Source organism: Podarcis erhardii, assembly GCF_964252035.2.
Source record: "Podarcis erhardii genome assembly, chromosome: 18".
NCBI lineage: Eukaryota > Metazoa > Chordata > Lepidosauria > Squamata > Lacertidae > Podarcis > Podarcis erhardii.
In genome coordinates this window covers 1,975,024-1,997,241 of record NC_138516.1, presented here as the reverse complement: position 1 = coordinate 1,997,241, position 22,218 = coordinate 1,975,024, and the positions used below count along the sequence as shown (strand labels likewise).

General features: G+C 48.2%; 1 protein-coding gene across 1 annotated transcript; it reads right to left on the bottom strand.

Moving 5' to 3' along the window:
- Positions 1-10,121: 10,121 nt before the first annotated feature.
- On the bottom strand, positions 10,122-11,817 carry ACTL9 (actin like 9). The gene has a single exon (XM_081846309.1). The coding sequence runs from the start codon at positions 11,538-11,540 to the stop codon at positions 10,209-10,211; it is 1,332 nt and encodes a 443-aa protein (XP_081702435.1). The 5' UTR covers positions 11,541-11,817; the 3' UTR covers positions 10,122-10,208.
- Between the last annotated feature and the right edge of the window lie 10,401 nt (positions 11,818-22,218).

Below are 22,218 nucleotides of genomic sequence, written 5' to 3'. Positions count from 1 at the left end.
TTATTTATACCCCACCCATCTGGCTGGGTTTTCCCCAGCCACTCTGAGCGGCTTCCAACAAAATATTAAAATACAGTAATGCATCAAACATTAAAAGCTTCCCTGAACAGGGCTGCCTTCAGATATCTTCTAAAAGTCTGGTAGTTGTTCTTCTCTTTGACATCTGGTTCCAATTAAACTCTTGCTTCCTATTGCTAACAGAAGGGAACTGGGTCTTTTCAAATTGTTCTGCATCATATAAATACCTCTTTCTCTTTCTGTTTTTCATATAAATGCATATTTATTTATTGCATTTATATCCACCTTTCTCCTCAAGGAACTCAAGGTGGTTCTCCCCTCTCCTCATTTAACCCCCACAACAACCCTGAGAGCCCCCCCATCTCCCCCAAGGTCCCCCAGGGAGTGTCAGAACTGAGTGGGGATTCGAACCCTGCCCTTCCAGGTGCCCTTGGGGTCCCCTGCTACTCTACAGTTCTACGATTCTATTACCTGCCTTTCACCCTAAGGTCCCGAGGCAGGAGAAAAGACACAATGAATGTTCACACGCAATATCTGACCTTCCAGGTGCCCCTTTTTACCAGGGACTCTCCCAGATTGACAGAAGCCGTCCCGGTTCCTGATTTTTACTGTAATTAAAATTCCAGTTATGTCTTAAGGATGCCTCATATCTATGATTAAAGGGGGGAGGGAATGAAGGTTTTATGGTCTTTGGGAGGGGGGTGTCATACTGATGTATATTTTGCTCTAGGACTTCGGTAGACAACCTAAGGCCCGGGGGCAGTTTTGACTAATGTACCCATTTTCTGCAAGTGATTTCCCCTAACACAATGTGTTCTTGTGTGCTATTTTCACTAACAAGTTAATTTAAAAACAGACTCCCCCTGCCTGAACATATGCATTTCTGGAAATACAAGTAAGTGCAAATTTCTGATAAAATTCAGATTGGTGCAAATTTCAAAAGGCAGCCCTCTTTTGCTTCTTGTATTGCTTCAGAAAGTACGAATTTGATAGTATTTGTGGGGCATAGGAATTCGTTCATCTCCCCAAAAATATAGTTCGGCCCCCTACAAGGTCTGAGGGAAAGTGGACTGGCCCCCCACTGAAAAAGTTTGCTGACCCCTGCTCTAGCAGGCTTAGTTTTGTCAGAATCAAGTCTACACTTCCGGAGGTAATGTTAAATACATTACTTTTGGTAAACGAGCCACTGTAGCTGGGAGAGGACCGTGAAAATTTGTGTCCTTGCTTTTTAAGACTTGTCTTCCCAGGCGCTATCTGAAACCAAAGTGGCGCACGGATTGCCAGATGTGGATTCTAACTAGTTCTCTGATGCATGACGTTACCCCATTTTTTCTGAATTAAAAATCCCCTTTTGTTTAGAGAAAGGGTGAGTTGTTGGCGGGAAGGGGAGAGATACAAGTGAGATCTGTAAAATTATGCACAATAAGGAGACAGCCGATTTCTCCCCACTCCATCTCTCAGAATTTGAAAAGCTGAGGGTCAGAAAGGAAGCACAAAATTGGGAGATTTGGGACAAGTGAAAGAAAATAATTCTTTTTCCCTTTCCGAACTGTTTCCAGCTCTGCAAGATCATTTTTGTGACCAGAACTGCGCACAGTATTTCTTTCTTTTTAAAAAAATAATAATTGTTATTTGGTTTTACAAATCACACAATTAGCATTCTTGAAATGTTCTAATCTTTGGACTTTCCTCCTCCCCTCCATGGATTCTTAAAATACCTATATCAACTGCATATTATAATTCATCCAAATTTCAGTTCTCCGTTGTTTCCAAAGCCTTTGTAACATTGCAGGAGTTATTTAAAGGCTGCCAGGGAGTTCAAGTGTTCAATCTATATTCATTCCAATCTCTGCTGAAGTTTCGGTCCTCCAGATTTCTAAGTTTCCCGGTCAATCTTGCCATCTCTGCGTAATCTAGTAGTTTCATCTGCCAGTCCGCCTTCGTAGGCATCTTGTCATCTTTCCATCTCTGGGCAAACATCATACTTGCAGCCGTTTTGCACACAATATTTCAACTGTGGTCTCAGCCTGGGTTATTATGCCAGCAGTTTTATTTGCTAACAATCCCTAGTGTGCAATTTAGTGGGCAACAACCTAACTAATCTGCAGATATTTAACCCGCCATCGTGGGTTGCAAGTTAGCTGAATGTTTCGCTGCCGTGCACTCTCTCTCTCTGCGTTCTTGTTCTTTGATAAAGTGGAATTTATCAACCTGTTAGATCTTCCAAGCACCAGCCTCATTTCATAACCCCCAACGATTTCCTCTTGTCCCACGCCAGTTACCGGAACTTAGGTATCAGTAAGAGATTGACAAAACAATCTGTGGTTTGCTCTGGCAATGGTGAGATTGACGTTTCCATGGAGAAAGGTCAACTAGTTCGTGGCGAAAAGGCATCTCTTCTAGGTAACTGCCATTCACCTTTCGTTTTGCGAGGTGGGTTTTGTTCCAGGGACTGTTCCTTCCCAGCAGCTGACGTGTTTGGGGGAACAGGGCAAATTGGCCCCCAAGTCCCGCCCAGATTTCTCCCCCAGGTGACCCCAAATGATGTACATAGAAAGAAGAGTTGGCGTGTTTATATTTTCATGCTGAGCTGAGCTGGGGTTCTGTAGTAAGAACATAAGATGAGGAGTCCTGCATTACCGGGCGTTGGACTGGATCTTAGAATCATAGAATCAAGAACTGTAGAGTTGGAAGGGACCCCAAGGGTCATCTAGTCCAGTCCCCAGCAACGCAAGTCAGCTAAAGTGAATTCACATGCCAGTCTCAGACCCAGCTCCTTCGACCGTTCCTCATAGGGCTTGGTTTCCAGACCCTTGATTATGTTGGTTGTCCTCCTCTGCACATGTTCCAGCTTATCAATATCCTTCTTAAATTGTGATGCCTAGAACTGAACACAGTTAGGCTTGCCATATTTCAAAAAGCAACATTCCTGACACCCTCAAAGTTTTTGAGCTTAGCAGATGAGGCACGCTTAGCAGGGCTTTATGAATACCACCCCCCCCCGGTGGAGGAGACCCACCGGCTTTCTTGCCACAGGACTGTGACACCGGAGGGTGATGGCCACCCTCCCAACTCTGACAGAAAGTGGTCTGAGCAAGGCAGAATAGAGTGGTTCTATTACTTCCCTTATGAGGGATGCAGGTGGCACTGTGGGTTAAACCACAGAGCCTTGGGCTTGCCGATCAGAAGGTTGGCGGTTCAAATCCCCGCGACGGGGTGAGTTCCTGTTGCTCAGTCCCAGCTCCTGCCAACCTAGCAGTTCAAAAGCACGTCAAAGTGCAAGTAGATAAATAGGTACCACTCCGGCGGGAAGGTAAATGGCATTTCCGTGCGCTGCTCTGGTTCGCCAGAAGCGACTTAGTCCTGCTGGCCACATGACCCGGAAGCTGTACGCCGGCTCCCTTGGCCAATAAAGCAAGATGAGCGCCGCAACCCCAGAGTCGGCCACGACTGCATCTAATGGTCAGGGGTCCCTTTACCTTTTTATTACTTCCGTTGATCAGGACAGTCAACTGCTATTGGTGCAGCCTAGAATAGCATTAGCCTTTTATGCTGCTGAATCACCCTGTGGACTCATGTTCAGTTTGTGGTCCACTAAGATCCCAAGACCCTTTTCACAGGTACTACTCGTAAGCCAGCTGTCCCCCATCCTATGTCTGTGCACCTTGTTCTTCCTGCCTAAGTGCAGAACTTGCCATCTCAGGGAAAGAGAAAGTGTGTGAAAGAAGGAATGAGCATATATTTTATTTCTCTCTCGATCTAGTCCACATTATCATCCAGATGTAGCACAAATGGCTTAAATTTTCTGTTTTACATTGTCAGCCTTTCCACGTGACACATTTCATATCACAAGACTTTTGTGCTGCTGGATCCAAAGCATGTTCTCTCAAAAATGAGTCTGGGGGATGCTATAGCTGAAACGACTGCATTTCAGGGGGCTGGACTGGATGACCCCTGGGTGTCCCTTCCAACTCTACAATTCTTTGATTCTATCGTTCTTTCTGTCCATGAATCACCCAGCATTCAGCTTGGCTAGATGTTCGCAGGTTTCAGAAGTTGTGAATTCGACAGATTCAAGAATATATATATATTTTTTAAAAAAATTATTATTTGTACCCTGCCCATCTGACCGGGTCGCCCCGGCCACCAAATTGGAGTCACGAAGCAGAGAGGGCAGCGCCCTCCGTCTTTCCAGGCATCAGGGTCTTTTCCAGGGAGTCTTCTCTTCACATGAGGTGGCCAATGTCTTGGAGCCTCAGCTTCAGGATCTGTCCTTCCAGTGAGCACACAGGGCTGATTTCCTTCAGAATGGAGAGGTTGGATCTTCTTGCAGTCCATGGACTCTCAAGAGTCTCCTCCAGCACCAGAATTCAAAAGCATCAATTCTTCGGCGACCAGCCATCCCTATTTTCATTGGAGAAATATTGGAGGGTGTGGAGCTATGCGATCCCCAAGCCAAGGAGATAAATCATGATATAACCTTTAGAAGACACCTAAAGGGGGGAATATGGGATGCAGGTGGCACTGTGGTCTAAACCACTCAGCCGAGGGCTTGCCAATCAAGAAGGTTGGCAGTTCGAATCCCCACAACGGCGTGAGCTCTTGTTGCTTGGTCCCAGCTCCTGCCAACCTAGCAGTTCGAAAGCAAGTCAAAGTGCAAGTAGATAAAAGGTAAACAGTATTTCTGTGCGCTGCTCTGGTTCGCTTAGTCCTGCTGGCCACATGACCCAGAAAAACTCTCCGGGGACAAACGTTGGCTCCCTCGGCCAGTAAAGCGAGATGAGCGCCGCAACCCCAGAGTCGTTTGCGACTGGACTTACCTGTCAGGGGTCATTTATCTTTACCTTTTTAAAGGGGGGAATTGGGACATTCTCTGATCAAATGAGAAGCCGGGATGGCTTTCGTAATTCCCTGGAAAATAGGGGCACTTGGAGGGTATGATCCCTGCCTTAAGAACCTCCACATTTCATTGGATGACTCATCCCTCCCCAAACCACCCAAATGGCAGTTTTTTTCAAGAGTTTATGATTTCACACTTTCAGGTGGTGCCCAAGGAGCTGAAGAGGAAACCTCCTGGGGGCGAATGAGCTGGAGAGAAGCTGGTGGCAAAATGCTGATTTGTCCCTTGATGGAGGAGGGGCCACCCCCTGCGCCTCCGCTGAGTCCGCGCCCCCTTCAGCGCCAGCGACACGACGAGGCAGCAGAGAAGCCTAGTAAGGAACCGCAGACCTGAAACGAGGGCAAGGGGACCGTGGTCCTGAAATATAACGCCTGGCAAGAGGCTGTGAGGCGGCAGCTGGCCATGATCCCCTCCCAATTATCATGAAATTATAGAATTGTAGAGTTGGAAGGGACCCCATGAGTCATCTAGTCCAACCCCCTGCAAGGCAGGAAGCTCGGCTAAAGCAACCAGGACAGATGGACTAAGGGGGCAGTGAACCAGGGATGGGGGGAACATGGCTCTCCAGATGTGATTTGGAATGGAGGGCTTGTTTGAACAAGGACAACTAAAGCTGCCTTGCATCATCAAACCAGTGTTGCATCTAACTCAGTGCTGTTGACACTGGCTGGCAGGGTGTCAGGGCATCAAGTGCAGATGCCATCAGGGATGGAAGCGGGGGGCCATTTGCATGCTCCAGCCCTGAGCTATTGCCTCTCCCATAAAGATAACGTAACATCCTAGTCCTCATGGTCCTGAATTTAAAAAGTCGATTTAAATGGGAACCTTTTACTCCCTGGGCCACTATTGTCTACACTGACTGGCAGCAGCGCACCAAAATTTCAGGCAAGGGGGATTTCCAGCTCTACCAGCAGAAACGCAGACTCAAACCTGGGACATTTTGCAGAGATTCTAGTCCTCATGAATCTTGGGGCAGGGGGGAGGTTGAAATTAAAGGGGAAGCTGCCTTATTCTAGCTTAGTGTTGTTGACCCTGACTGGCAGCAGGTTTCCTGGGGTCTCAAACAGGGGTCTTCCTCAGATTTCCTAGCAGGGGCACAGAGTTCCGCCCGACATTGTGGGTGTGATGTCACACGTGTGACACACATGTGAGACGTCATACATGTCAGAAGGCTGTGAGGCTCGGCAAGGCCTGCCACCACCATGGGGAAAACCAGCAGGGCCTGGCCCCTCAAGATTGGGGGGACTCAGTTCCATCCCCAAATACTTGAGGGGCGGTGGCTGAGGTGTCCTCAGCCCCATAGAATTGGCACCTTTGTCTCCCAGGACCTAGAACCTTCTACCATGGAGCTAAGCAAAAAAACTCTCTTCTGCCTTTGTGCGCATATTCAGCAAAGCTCCTCCTTTCATAGAATCATAGAAATGTAGAGTTGGAAGGGACCCCGTGTGTCATCTAGTCCAACCCCCAGCCAGGCAGGAATCTCAGGCCAAGCATCCCTGATGGCTTTGACGAAGCGAGATTTCTCACCCCTATTGAACCCATTTTTCTTTCTTTCACAGAAGGCCGTGAGCGGACTGGGGAGGGTTTCCAGGGTCCCTGTGGGGTCTTCAGCCCCCTCACCGTTCGCCCCACAACAGGCCCTCCCCACAAGGGGGCTCCACGGAGGAAGCGGGAGTTCACCCCCGACGACAAAAAGGACACCACCTACTGGGAGAAGAGGAAGAAGAACAACGAGGCGGCCAGGCGGTCCCGGGAAAGGAAGCGCTTCAACGATTTCGCCATCGAGAGCCAAGTGGCCACGCTCCAAGAGGAGAACCTGCGCCTCCGCTGGGAGGTCCTAGAGCTGAGGGCCCGGTTCAGCCTCGCCAACTTGGAGGCCCACTGTGCCCAGCAAACCCCAGACCCCCAAGTCTTCCCTCTCCTTCCCAGACAAGACGGGGGCTGCTTTAGGGCTCGTCATGACCCCCAAGCAACTCAAGAACCAGTTGATTTTATCTATCTCTCTGGAAACCTCCCAGGTTCTCCGCCAGGCTTGGGTTCTCTGCCAAAAAGAGGTCACGAGGAACCCACTTTTTGCAGATCAGCCTTCTCCCCAAAGTTCCTCGACTACCACCTCGTCCACAGTTACGGCCATTGTTTCCCGGGGTCTGGAGAACCCCATTTCCCAGTTGTGTCACTGACCGCTGGCGAAGGAGGGAGGCATGGTCGACCCCAAACCCCGCCAAGGGTTTTGGGTGGGACCAACTCGCCCCCTTGCAGGTTGCCGGATGCTTCCAAAACGCTGCAGGCGAACAAACGCCACTCTGTCTTGCCCCATAAACTTCGGATTAAGGCAAGTTATTTGAACTCCTGGGGAAATTGGAGCAACCACAGACACTGTACGGAAAAGGACGAGAGTCAGTCCCTGGAGAGGAAGGATGATATGGGACTTATGGCATAGCAACCAACTTTCGGATGCAGATATTTGGATCAGGACAGTGGTTTGCAACCTTTTTGAGTCAACAGCAAAATGAGATTAAGATCAGAAGCAGGAATGTTGTGTTATTGTGGGGAAGGGAAGGACGAAACAATCAGTGCAGGACATACATGCAGTTGTGGTCCCGCAATATTCTCCCTGACTCCATAAAGCCGGGTGATTGTTAAGGAGGAGGGGGGTTGCCTGGGGGGGGGGAGAGGTAGAGAAGAAGAGGGGGAAGGAGGGTTGGAGGTAGAATTAATTTTGTATACTTGCACTAGCTCAAACGTGGTGGCAGAACTTCAGTGATGCAACTAAGACAGGTTCAAATTGCCAGCAGCCCAGCGGCCCTGAAGCTCTCTGTGTGACCTTAGGCCAGACACAAACTCTCCGCCAAGCCTACGTTGCAGGGCTGTTGTGAGGATAAAATGGTGGGCAGAAGGAACAATTTATTGTATGCTGCCCTGAGCCCCTTGGAAGACGGGCTGAATAGGAACGAAAAATATAATAACTCAAGGACCACCACAGGAACATACCCAGACCCCACGGTCAACATCTGAGGCCCTTCTACGCGTGCCTCTCCCACAAGAGGTCCAGAGGGAGGCCACACGAGAACGGGGCCTTTTCTTCAGTGGCTCCCTGTCTGTGGGATGCTCTCCCTAGGGAGGATTGCCTGGCACCTTCGTTATGTATCCAGACAAAAAGTGTTTCTCCAGAACTAGGCCTTTGGCTGATTAAACAACCCATGGCTTTTTAAATGTGGGGTGTGGTTTTTTGGGGGGGGTTATTGGTTTGTTTGGTTTTTTTTGTTATCATAGAATAAGTGTAGAATCGTGGAGTCGGAAGGGACCCCAAGGGTCATCTAGTCCAACCCCCTGCAATGCAGGTATCTCAGCTAAAGCATCCATGACAGAGGGCCGTCCAACCTCTGCTTAAAAGCCTGGACAGAAGGAGAGTCCACAACAGGGAACTAAATTTGCTCCTTCCTTGAATCTTCCACCGTTAAGGGATGCATTAAAACCCACCTGCTGCTTCTCATTAGAGAAGGCACTCTGCAAATGCTCAGAGGCACTATGAGCGACCTTGAAAATCACATCCCACGCAATCCTGCTCCCTTTACAGAAGGAAGGCTCTCTGCCCTTGCATGCTTACAATTTTGGGGGAAAGGGAGAGTTCTACTCAAAGGAGGAGGAGAGGAAATCACTCTGCCCACGCTCAGGAGCACTTGGCACCACAAAACCAAAAACGGGCAAATCAATCCTTGATTGTGTCTCTATGCACCTGCTCAAAAAGCAATAAAAAAATTTTTTTATTTAATGGCGACATTATGTTTCCTCTTTCCTGTTGCTGGGAGGGAGTGGCTTTTGCTGTAGGGGGGGGGGAGGCAGGAGATGTATTGATAAAGGGAACCGACCACAAAGAGGCTTTGTAAAATGTTGCAAGCAGAATTGACCACAGGCGGCGGTGGTTACAACCGCAGCATGGAGCCTAGCACAAGCAATTTGGCTGCAAGTTAAGAGGCCCAAGGCAGCGTGAAAACGACTTGGCTTCGGTATTAACCATACCAATGGATCTTAAACTAAGACTTATACAAAATAAAATATTATCTAGAATCTATTGGACTCCCTGGTGTTTGCATAAGAAAGGACCATCTAATGTATCTCTCTGTTCGAGATGTAATATGGACAATGCTTCTTTGAAACATAGGCTTCTGCTATGATTATATAACACACTGATTAGGTTTTGGGAGGAAGGCCTGGACTATATAAGCAATGCACTTTGGAAAAACTCAAGATTTCCAGAGGTGAATATGCTCTTGAACTATATACCCAATGTATGGAAATGGACAACAGGACAGTGAATTGGAAGAACAGAGATACAATTCCTCTTAATCAGTGGTTTGACAGCATGACAACATTGGCAACTTATTTCATACCCTTATTTTCATCTTTTTCATACCCTCCAACCATCTTTTTCATACCCTCTATTATTATTATTATTATTATTATTATTATTATTATTATTATTATTATTATACCCTGTCCATCTGGGGCACAAACAGGGAAAAAAAATGAAACACTGAAAAACTTCCCTGTACAGGGCTGCTTTCATATGGCTCAGGGCTTGGATAACGCTATCCCCTCCAACATTTCTCCAATGAAAATATGGGCGTCCTAAGGAAAAGTGGGACATTACGGGATCAAATAAGAAACTGGGATGACTTTTGTAAATCTGGGCTTGTCCCTGGAAAACAGGGACACTTGGAGGGTCTGTGAACAGACAGCTTATAGACAAATACTTGGATAAATACAATTATATTGGGAATGGGTTCACACAGAGTATATTAGATTACTGGCAATTATATGTGTATTAGGATAATAAGAATATACACATCTGTATATTGATGCATGTTAATGTAACAGTGTGTCCGCCCCCCCCCCCCATTTCACTCACTTTTTCCTTTCTTTTTCTCACTTTGTGAAATCCATCTATTAAAAAGAAGAGGAAAAGAGGCCTTTGCTGCTTTTCCTTGCCTGCAGCAAAGACGGTTACGGTTGTAACGGCCTCAAGGAGGCTTCGGGGCTTGCCGCCTCCTTCCCAGGGGTGAGCAAAAGCCCTTTTGGAGATAAATTGTGTGGGGAGCCCATAAAGTTCATTCTTAACAGCTGCTTTCCTTGTTGTCTCCCTGACCCCAGCACTGCCTCCGGCGCTGAGCTCATCCCCTCCAGCCAATAACTGCGAGCCTCCTTGTCATTCTTATGCAAACTGATTTATTTTTGGTCCCCTGGCACCCCAGCCCCAAACTCCCCCCGGGGGATTCTCGCCTGGCCCGTCTCAGTAGCACTTCCGGTGGACGATGTAGGGGCCGTGTTCGTGATATTGCTCCTTCCGGATCCAGCATGGCTGAAAGTTCTTCAGGGAAGCCAGGATGGACCCCCCAGTCCAAACAGAGTACTTCCTCAGAGGGATGGCCGTAACCTTCACTTTTGTGTTGGTGGGCACAGCCACCATGAGGTCGTGCAAGAACCTCTTCTCGAACCCCTCAAAGAGGGACGAGCCACCACAGAGCATGATGTTCTCGTACATTTCCTTCCGGGATTCTTCGGGGACCTTCCGGACGCTTCTCAGTGCCATACCATGAAGCCCCAAAAGGTTCAGTCCGGGCATCTGCGGAGGGTTGAACAACATCTCTGGACATTGGAATCTCTCTTTGCCCAGGCTGATGATCTGGCCATCGGGCAGCTGGTAGTCTGCCATGTACTCCCTCTTCGGACGGTTCCACTCGGTCTCAAAATCAAAGGCCACATAGCAGCATTTTTGCTTCATGTCGTCAATGACATCCAACATCCTCTCGTCAAAGTAATGTCCCATGTTCCTGAGAAGGTCCATCAGGAAAGATGTCATGTTGGCGCCCGCGATGTCCATCCTCTCGGTGGCGTGCGGCAGATTGTACCCTTGGTGGACAGGGACGGTGTGGGTTGTGGCATGTCCCGTGTCTACTACCAAACCGCTGATCTTGCCGTGGGCGTACACCGACAACACCGACTGGTACGCCACGTACATCCCTGGGGAGTTGAGCGACTCAAAGACCACCTCCACCAACTTCTCCCTGTTGGTCGTGGGGCAGAGCGGAGGGTCGGACATCAAGAGGGCGTGGTCTTCCGGAGCAACCTTGAGGTCGTGGTAGAACAGGTGCCTCCACAGAACTTCCGCCGCGTCCCAGTCGATGATGATGCCGTGCCGGACGGGCAAAATGATATCGACGTCCGGCTCTAACCGCGCCCGCTCCCCAACAAAGGTATCTGGTCTGTCTCTCCTGGTCCTCATGGACTTCTCGGTGGGGTGCCCAACCAACGTTCCAATGACTGCCTGAGGAGTCTGTTGACCTGCGAACCCCGCTTTACACGTCCCCGTACCTGTATCGATGATTACTGCTCCTGTCTTCACAACTGAGCGCCCTCTTTCCGGAGTCTTTGACCGGGGAGCTTCTTTCGAGGATGCCCGCGATCTGGACGAGCGATCCAGTGTGTATCCCGGGGATGCGTTCCTTGTTCCAGCACGTCCTGGGCTGACCGGCCTCGACCCAGGGCTCTTTGATCGTGAGGATGCTGGGCTCCTTGTCCGTGAAGGGCCGGGGCTGGTTCTCCTGGTACTCCTGAATGACATCTTGAACGGGCCCTTGAGATGCCCCCTTCTTCAAGGTCAGCCACTGAACAACAACACCAGAGTGCCCTGCAGAATTCTGCCTCACTCTGTCACAAAGGGAACTATGACACCACACCAGCTCCGTGGGTGACGTGGCTTGGGACAGGCCACGTGGTCTCGGCCGGCTGCGATTGCCTCCCTCCGACCATCGCTCAAAGCGCGAAACCTGGGCGTTCAGTCCATCCCACCGCTGGTCGTCAGGAGGCTCTGAATTGTTCCGCGAGAGACAATGGGTGGGAGGCCTGGAACCCTGGAATCTTCGGTGCTAGATGACCTTTGGGTCCCTTGCAACTCTGTGATTCTATGATTCCATGAACATGGAACACCACAAGTCAGCTGGGCATGTTCTCTCCTGAGTGAGTGGCACCTCAGGGCTTCACATCTTGTATCTGGAAACACAGATAAGTGATGGTTTCTCCATCCACATCTGGGACCAGGAAACACCTTGGGAGTTGCAGCAGCTGGGAATCACAGTGTGCTGTTGCTCTCAGGTTCCGTTTACAGGCTTTCCTTTGGGGTATTTGGTTCTAACCAGATCTCTCACCGGCTGTTGACCGCAGTATCCTCCTGGACTGTCTAGGAGGGCTGGGAGCTAGGGGTCCTGTTCTGCAGTGGCTCCGCTCCTTCCTCCTGGGCCATGTCCAGAAAGTGGTGTTCGGGGGTGAGTGTTCAGATCCCTGGGCCCTCACTTGTGGGGTGCCTCAGGGTTCCGTCCTGCTTTTCAACATCTATTTGAAACCTCTGGGAGAGATCATCAGGGGGTTTGGGCTGGGTGTTTACCAGTATACGGATGATACCCAGCTCTGCCTCTCTTTTAAATCAGAACCAGTGAAGGCAGAGAACATCCATTGTAGGTGTCTGCAGGCGGTTGGGGTCTGGATGGTGATCAACGGATTGAATCCCTACAAGACAGAACTGTTGTTTCTAGAGGACAGGGGGCAGGCAGGTGGGGGACTCCCTGGTCCTGAATGGGGCAACTGTGCCCCTGAAAGACAAGGTGCACAGCCTGAGACTCACAGCTATATGGAGGCACAGGTCAATTCTGTTTCCAGGGCAGTTGCCTACCAGCTCCATCTAGTACGGCGGCCGAGACCCTCCCTCCCTGTCTTGCCAGAGTGGTGCATGCTCTGGTTATCTCCTGCTTGAACTACTACAATGTGCTCTCCATGGGGCTACCTTTGAAGGTGACTCAGAAACCACAACCAATCCAGAATGTGACTGCCAGACTGGTGACTGGGAGTGGCCACTGGGACCATATAACACTGGTCCTAAAGGATCTACACTGGCTCCCAGTACATTTCCGAGCAGAATTCAAAGTGTTGGCGCTGATTTTTAAAGCCTAAACAGCCTTAGCCCAGTACAGTGGTACCTCGGGTTAAGAACTTAATTAGTTCCAGAGGTCCGTACTTAACCTGAAACTGTTCTTAACCTGAAGCACCACTTTAGCTAATGGGGCCTCCCACCACCACCGCGCCACCGCTGCGGAACTTCTGTCCTCATCCTGAAGCAAAGTTCTTAATCTAAGGCACTATTTCTGGGTTAGCAGAGTCTGTAACCTGAAGCGTCTGTAACCTGAAGCGTCTGTAACCCGAGGTACCACAGTATACCCAAAGGGGCGTCTCCACCCCCATCACTAAGCCTGGACCCTGAGGTCCTCCTCCGAGGGTCTTCTGGTGGTTCCCTCGCTGCGAGAAGTGAGGTTACAGGGAACCAGACAGAGGGCCTTCTCAGTGCTGGCACCCACCCTGTGGAACATACCCTCCCATTAGATGTCAAGGAAACAAACAACTGACTTTTAGAAGGCATCTGAAGGCAGCCCTGTATTGGGAAGTTTTTAATGTTTGGGGTTTTATTGTGTTTTTATATGTGTTGGAAGTTGCCCAGAGAACAGCGTGCTGGATTCAATGGGCCTTCAGCCTGATCCAGAAGATCATTATTACAGTGGTACTTCAGGTTAAATATGCTTCAGGTTACAGACGCTTCACCTTACAGACTCCGCTAACCCAGAATCATAGAATCATAGAATCATAGAATCATAGAGTTGGAAGAGACCCCAAGGGCCATCGAGTCCAACCCCCTGCCAAGCAGGAAACACCATCAGAGCACTCCTGACATATGGTTGTCAAGCCTCTGCTTAAAGACCTCCAAAGAAGGAGACTCCACCACACTCCTGGGCAGCAAATTCCACTGTCAAACAGCTCTAACTGTCAGGAAGTTCTTCCTAATGTTTAGGTGGAATCTTCTTTCTTGTAGTTTGGATCCATTGCTCCGTGTCCGCTTCTCTGGAGCAGCAGAAAACAACCTTTCTCCCTCCTCTATGTGACATCCTTTTATATATTTGAACATGGCTATCATATCACCCCTTAACCTCCTCTTCTCCAGGCTAAACATGCCCAGCTCCCTTAGCCGTTCCTCATAAAATATTACCTTTGGTTAAGAACTTTGTACCTTGGGTTAAGAACTTTGCTTCAGGATGAGAACAGAAATTGCATGGCTGCGGTGCAGTGGCAGGCCCCATTAGCTAAAGTGGTGCTTCAGGTTAAGAACAGTTTCAGGTTAAGAACAGACCTCTGGAACAAATTAAGTTCTTAATGCGAGGTACCACTGTATATTAACATTCTTATGTTCTCCTTCATGGATACAGAGTGAGTCAAAGACCCACAAGTCTATTTAGCAGGCATTATGTACACTGACTAACAGCAGCACTTCAGGATTTTAGACAAGGGGTCTCCTCTCTCCCCAGGATCAAACCTGCGACTTTCTGCATATCCTTTTTTTTTTTTTAAGAATATTTATTAAGATTTTACAAAGTCATAAGTAGAAAAATACACAGTAAAACAAAAAAAGGAAAAAACTCTCAAACAAAAATACAAGGTACAAAAAACAAAAGATATAGAACAATAGAAAAAAGAAAGTTAAAAACAAATCCATTTTTTGTAACTTTAAACTCATTAGCTTATTTCTTTGACTTCCTCACACCTCCCCTTTTTGTATTCCCATTAAAGTATTCAAATCAGCAAATCGTTACCCTCTTCCATTTATCTTAACTCTGAATCTTATTATAACTCTATATTTTCACCCATTTTCAATTCATTTTTGCATACTCTTTTTAACTTTGTTGCTAATGCCACTTATTTTCAGACTTTCTGCATATCCTAATGGGTGCCTCCTTGACCCAATCCAACAGGGAACTGCTGATGTTCTTTGGACAAATTCACAGAGGGCTAGCAATGGCTACTACCTGCAGTTTCGGAGGTGGTCTATCTCTGACCACTAGCTGATAGGAATGCAGCTGGGAAAAGTTACCGTACTTTTTAAATTATCCAATGAGGGCAGATTTTGGGAAATTCGGGACCAGTAAAGGAAAATGCTTCTTCAAAGTGCCTGCCACAAATCTGGATCTTGGCATCCAGGAATTTGACTTTTTTATACCCATTTTTTCATTGCCCCAACAATCCATCTGCAACTTGGTAAGGCTGGGAAACCTGAGAGACACTGCCAGTCAGTGTAGACAATATTAAACTAGACAGACTATTAGCCTCAGAGGGTACAAGGCAGTTTCCTATAGTCCTAACGTGCTGAACATAGTCAAAATAAAACAAATTCCTTCCAGTAGCACCTTAAAGACCAACTAAGTCAGTTCTTGGTATGAGCTTTTGTGTGCATGCACACTTCTTCAGATACACTGAAACAGAAGTTTCCAGACCCTTCTATATAGTGAGAAGGTGGGGAGGGGTATTACTCAGAAGGGTGGTGGGAATGGGTGATTGGCAGATAGCTGTGATGAGCCTGTTGACGACTCTTAACGACTACAATAGGTCTTACAGGAAAAAGCAAGGGGTGAAAAGGTGAAAAATGGCTTTGTCATGTATAATGAGATAAGAATCCAAGGTCTTTGTTCAGACCAGGTTTCTCCATGGTTTTGAGTTTGGTGATAAGTTGTAATTCAGGCTCATCACAGCTATCTGCCAATCACCCATTCCCACCACCCTTCTGAGTAATACCCCTCCCCACCTTCTCACTATATAGAAGGGTCTGGAAACTTCTGTTTCAGTGTATCTGAAGAAGTGTGCATGCACACGAAAGCTCATACCAAGAACTGACTTAGTTGGTCTTTAAGGTGCTACTGGAAGGAATTTGTTTTGTTTTGACTATGGCAGACCAACACGGCTACCTATCTGTGCTGAACATAGTTAAGGCAACAATGTCTTAGGTTTGCCAGCAGGTGGCAGGAGTGAATCAATTAATCGCAATCCCACCAAAATGAAAAACTGTTAATCTGGATCAGGGTTTCCCAAAGTTGGGTCTCCAGCTGTTTTGGGACTACAATTCCCATACGGGGATCGAACCTGCAACCTTGGCGTTATGAGCACCATGGTCCAACCAACTGAGCTATCCAGCGCATGATATGGCTTAGATGCAATTATCATCTACAGTGTCAAAAAAAATGGTGGTGGACTCCTTCACTGCAGGTTTTTAAACAGAGGTTGGGTGGCTGTTTGTCAGGGGTGATTCAGCTATCAGTCCAGCATTGCAGGGGGTTGGGCTAGATGACCTTGAGGGGTCCCCTTCCAACTCAACAATTCTGTGATTTAATGATTGGTGAACGTCTGTATTCCCTATTTTCACTGGAGGAATGTTGGAGAGCATGCTGGGTATGTTTAGCCTGGAAAAGAGGAGACTGAGAGGAGATAGGAGAGCCATCTTCCGATATCTCAAGGGCTGTCACATGGAAGATGGAACAAGCTTGTTTTCTCCTGCTCCGGAGGGGAGGACTCGAACCCACGGCTTCAAGTTACAAGAAAAGAGATGCCGACTAAACATCAGGAAGAACTTTCTGCCAGTTATAGCCGTTCAACAGTAGAACGGACTCCCAAGAGAGGTGATGGACCCCCCCTTCCTTGCAGGTTTTTAAGCAGGGGTTGAGTTTCCTACATTGCAAGGGGTTGGACTGGATGACCTTTAGGGTTCCCTTTCAATTCTGCAAGTCTGCGAGTCCAGAATTCCTACAGCAGGGACAGGGAACATTGATGACCCTCCTGGTGTGGTTAGACTCCAACTCCCAGGGATGATGGGAGTTGGAGTCCATCAGTATCTCCTGGTACGCCCCGCGGAGGACCTTAAGGTCCACAAATGACAACATTCTGGAGGTCCCAAGTCACAAGGTGATTAAACTGGTCTCAACTAGGGCCAGGGCCTTTTCAGTACTGGCCCCGACTTGGTGGAACACTCTGTCCCAAGAGACTAGGGCCCTGCGGGACTTGACATCTTTCCGCAGGGCCTGCAAGACAGAGCTGTTCCGCCTGGCCTTTGGTTTGGACTCAGTCTGACCCTTATGTTTCCCTCCCCTTATGGTTTTGATCTATGGGCTACTTTTAAAATGAGGCTGCATTTTAAATTGCATTTTAACCTGTATTTTAAAATGCCCCCCATTATGTTTTTACTGTAAATTTACTGGTGTTAGCTGCCCTGAGCCCGGCTCTGGCTGGGGAGGGCGGGGTATAAATAAAATTTATTATTATTTATTATTATCTGGAGGGGAGCTGGTTGGGCAAGGCTGATCTATATATCGTGTTGTCAGAGTGATAGTAATTAAGATAGTAACAATAATAGTCAACTAACGGAGAACTTATGATCTGGGACTTATGATCACCACTCCTGCGTGACACACCATTTATTTTTGCTCACACGACTAGTCTCTCCCAATTTGCCCTCGATCTCTTGCATGGCATCCCAGGGCATCCATTCACGAAAAATTCACTTTCAGTTGAGCCACGCTCCATTTACTCTTCTCCCTCTTTCGTAGAATACGTAAGGATCAAAAGCATAGAAACACACCCTTTCTCAACATAGCCCCCATCCCTGAGGGCAGGAGAGGTGACTGGGAGGGTGGAAGAATGAACGGTATTTGCATTTTGAGAGGCAGAAAGCGTAAGAACAGCTTGCCGGATCAGGGCTGAGGCTCATCGAGTTCAGTATCCCTTTCTCTCGGCGGCCAACCCACAAGCAAGATTTGATCACAAGAGTCACACTCTCCTCCTGCGGCTTGCAGCAGCTGGGATTCAAAAGCATACAATGATAGAATTGTATAGTTGGAAGGGACCCCAAGGGCCATCTAGACCAACCGCCTGCAATGCAGGAATCTCAGATAAAGCATCCAGGACGGATGGCCAGCCAACCTTTGCTTAAAAACCTTCAAGGAAGGAGTTCACCACCTCACAAGGAAGAAAGTTCCACTGTTTAACAGCTGTTCATGTCAGAAAGTTCTTCCTGATGTTTAGTCGGAATCTACTTTCTTGAAATTTGAAGCCATGGGTTCGAGTCCTACCCTCCAGAGCAGGAGAAAACAAGCTCCTGCCTCCTCCATGTGGAAGCCCTTGAGATATTTGAAGATGGCTATCATACCTTCTCTCGTTCTCCTCTTTCCCAGGCTAAACATACCCAGCTCCTTCAGCCGTTCCTCATCAGGCTTGGTTTCCGGACCATTGATCACCTTGGTAACCCTCTTCCAGCTTGTCAACATCCTTCTTAAATTGTGGCACCCAGAACTGGACACAGGACTCCAGGTGTGGTCTGACTAAGGCAGAATAGAGTGGGACTATTCCTTCCCTTGACCCGGACACTAGACTTCTGTTGATGCAGTCTAGAATAGCATTTGCTTTTGTTGCTGCTGCATCACCCAGTTGACTCATGTTAAGCTGGTGTTGAGCGGCACCAAAGTGACTTCTCTGTGGCGCAAGCCTAGTAGTCAGTGTGTCTGGAGCCCCTGGGCTGATGCAGTCCAAAGAAAATCAGAGCAAGACGTTTGGCACCTCTTGCCAGAAGGAGGTGTACAAGGCACCATCCAACTGCCTTAGGGACTCCCCAGAGCGGATTTGTGTAGGTTTTGCTCCTGAGCCTTTTCTTCTCCCAAAGGTATCCTGCAAGGCAGTGGAGGTTTAGGGCCAGAGTTTTTCTTCTCCTGGATGGGCTCCCTTCCCAGGGGGATGAGCCCCATCTGCCCCTCATTTCTCTCTACAGCACGGGTAGGCAAACCAAGGCCCGGGGGCTGGATCCAGCCTGAATGCCTTCTACATCCGGCCCACGGATGGTCCAGGAATCAGTGTGTTTTTACAAGAGTAGAATGTGTCCTTTTATTTAAAATACATCTCTGGGTTATTTGTGGGGCATAGGAATTCGTTCACCCCCCCAAAAAATATAGTCTGGCCTGAGGGGGGGTGGACCGACCCCCTGCTGAGAAAGTTTGCTGACCCCTGCTCTACAGCATGGCCAGAAACCACCTTCTTGACCATTGGACCCCCTCTTGGTGACATCTACTCCATCCCTGGGGGCCTGTCTTTGCATGCAGTGGAAGCCCCTAACTCATTGTGGGTTTGAGACCCATCAGCTCCCCTCACCTGGCTTTGCTGGCCAGTTGAAACCGTTCCCAGGATTGTGGCCGCTGTCACCTGCTGGCAGCTTCTAGGAGCCGCAGGTGAGAGCAGAGTGCAGGTCGGCAAACAACCCCAGAAGGAGCCCAACATGACACCCACAAGAGGAGTTGTTTAGTCATTTAGTCATGTCCGACTCTTCGTGACCCCCTGGACCAGAGCACGCCAGGCACTTCTGTCTTCCACTGCCTCCTGCAGTTTGGTCAAACTCACGTTAGTGGCTTCGAGAACACTGTCCCACCATCTCGTCCTCTGTCGCCCCCTTCTCCTTGCGCCCTCCATCTTTCCCAACATCAGGGTCTTTTCCAAGGAGTCTTCTCATGAGGTGGCCAAAGTATTGGAGCCTCAGCTTCAGGATCTGTCCTTCCAGTGAGCACTCAGGGCTGGGGCTACCCCTCCGCTAACACCCCCACACCCTGCTCTCAATTTAATAATCATAAAAAGAGAGGGTTAAGACAACAATCATAGAAATTGAGGATTTTGCCTCTTTTATATGGCAGTCATTTGGGGATTTAAAATCAAGGAGTCTTAACTCGGAAACTGGATCTTCCTCTTCTGCCCTTCCAGTACCCTTAAGGCAAATAAATTTATGTTATTAGGACCCAACTTTCACGTCATGAGCTGCATTGTGGCATAATGGATATATGATTACTGTTGGGTATCATTTGCTTGTAGTTTGGAACTTTAGATTCCCGATATGCTTATACATATACACACACAGCATCTCAAGTTCGTTTTTCAGCTTGCTGTTTATTGATTGGCTTGTAAGAAATCGAGAACGTTTTTAAATATTGAAATATTTTAGAAAACAAAGAACAATCATCATATCAATCACTGACATTCAAATATATATTATTTTGGAATCTGGTTCTCTCCTAAACCACAACCCCAGTTGTTTTTGGGGGCGTGTGTGTGTGTGTGTGTGGAATTATCCTTCCAGTGTAGCAAACTTCATCACCTCTCCAAAAAGAGCACCCCTAGTTTAAATAGAAAAACCATCCCTGCCGACAATCACTAAATATTGCTATTTTGTTTTAGGTAAAACGGGCAAGGGACCTCTGGCTCGTGTGTCCCCCACCCTTAGGACTCTTTCCGGGGCCACAGCTTTCTTGTCAGGCCAGATCCTTCACCAACCTTCCACCCCACTTTCCATAAGTGCTTTAGCCTGGCAGGAAATGTGTCTTTGATAATGTCTCCTACTAGCCTGGACGGAGGACGGAAAGAGGAGTGGCCAGACATAGAAACCTCTGGTCGGCGTTCTGGCGGCGTGTAGCCTACCACACAAAGGTAACTAGCATAGGCCCACCTACTTTTTGCTGCCAGCTCCGCCCTCCAATGGTATGTGGCCCTCGGAAGATTCCCCCAAGAAGGGGCCCGGCCCCTGAGCTGAACGAGATCTCCCAATCCCTGAGCTAAACAGAACTCTTTTTTGCAAGCAGATACAATATCTGCTGAGGGGTGATATTCCCGAAACTGCTGAGACTGTTTCGGGATTATTTAGTTGAGTTTTTTAAAGTCAAATTTAAAACCGCTTAATTTATTTAATGGTGGCTACTGGGTCTTTTTTTATGTTTTATGAGTTTAATATATCTAGATTACGAATGTTTTATGGATGGTTTGTAAAAAAAAAAACCATTCTACTATTTAAGGTATGCCGATAAAGGCTGAAAAGCAAAATTCTAAGGGAATCTAAAGTGCAATACAGTCTGAACTTCCTTTGACGCATCTCTGGACATTTCAGAGAACGTGGGGAGGGGGGGGGGAGAAAGACTTCTGCATCCCAGGCAGAATCTGTCTACAAATAGTTAAATAATCTGTGGCTACATATATATTAAAATTACATTCCAAAGTCCACCGTGCGTTAATAAATAAATTGGAACGGAGCTTCCCCACTCAGTTCTGAATCCGGCAGTCTTCAGGGTAGCTGAGGTCAATGTCCAAAATATCTCATAGAACATGCTCAATAGTCACAGAATCATAGGGCTGGAAGGGACCACGAGGGTCATCTAGTCCAACCCCGCGCAATGCAGGAACCATCTCTCTCTCTCTCTGGTCCAAGACAAGCTAGCGTTGATTAGTTGTGATTCACTTCTTAATCTAGACGTCTGTTCCAGCTGTGCCAAAACAGTTGTTTGCTGTGGACGGTGGGAGCAGTGCGGGAAAGGAGACCCCCCCACTCCCACCTCGTGGGGCGCAGAGAGTCAAGGCCGCAAAAGGGTCTGCACATCATCGCGCTTTCCTCATGTCCAAGTGCGGGAAGTAGAGTCCAAGGATGTCCTGTTGCACCTGATACTTCCCGGCTTTCTTCCGCAGACAGAAGACAACCTGGTTGGTGCAGAAAGAACAGAGGGGAGAGAAAAAGAACACTTGTCATACAAGTCTGTGTGCGGACAATGCTCTCCTTCCTGTCCTGCACCGGCAGATGGACCACCAGCTGAACATGAGCCAAAGGTGTGATGCAGCAGCAAAAGAAGCAAATGCTATTCTAGGCTGCATACGGGACCGCCTCTCCTGGTATGCCCCGTGGAGGACCTTGAGGTCCACAAATGACAACACTTTGGAGGTCCCAAGCCTCAAGGAGGTTAGATTGGCCTCAACTAGGGCCAGGGCCTTTTCAGTACTGGCTCCAACTTGGTGGAACGCTCTGTCCCAAGAGACCAGGGCCCTGTGGGACATCTTTCCACAGGGCCTGCAAGACGGAGATGTTTCGCCTGGCCTTTGGTTTGGACTCAGTCTGACCCTTATGTTTCCCTCCCCTTAGGGTTTTGCTCTATGGGCTACTTTTAAAATGAGGCTGCATTTTCAACTGCATTTTAACCTGTATTTTAAATTGTGTCTTTTTAAAACATTTTTACTGTAATTTAACTGGTGTTAGCCGCCCTGAGCCTGGCTCTGGCTGGGGAGGGCGGGGTATAAATAAAATTTATTATTATTATTATCCACAGAAGTCTAGCGTCCAGATCAAGGGAAAACATAGTCCCACTCTGTTCTGCCTTGGGCAGACCACACCTGGAATACGGTGACCACAATTTAAAAAGGATGTTGACATGCTGGAAGGTGTGCAGAGGAGGGCAACCAAGATGATCAAGGGCAGAGGGTGGCGAGGTTTACTTCGCCTGGGCTGGTTCACTCCAGTGGAGATCCCTCCATGGGCCGGACTGCACGTACGCATGCCCACGATTTCCAACATCTGCGCCTGAGCAGCTGTG

Coding starts and splice junctions, on each gene's coding strand:
- ACTL9 (XM_081846309.1), bottom strand. CDS start 11,540: ATGTCATTCAGGAGTACCAGGAGAACCAGCCCCGGCCCTTCACGGACA.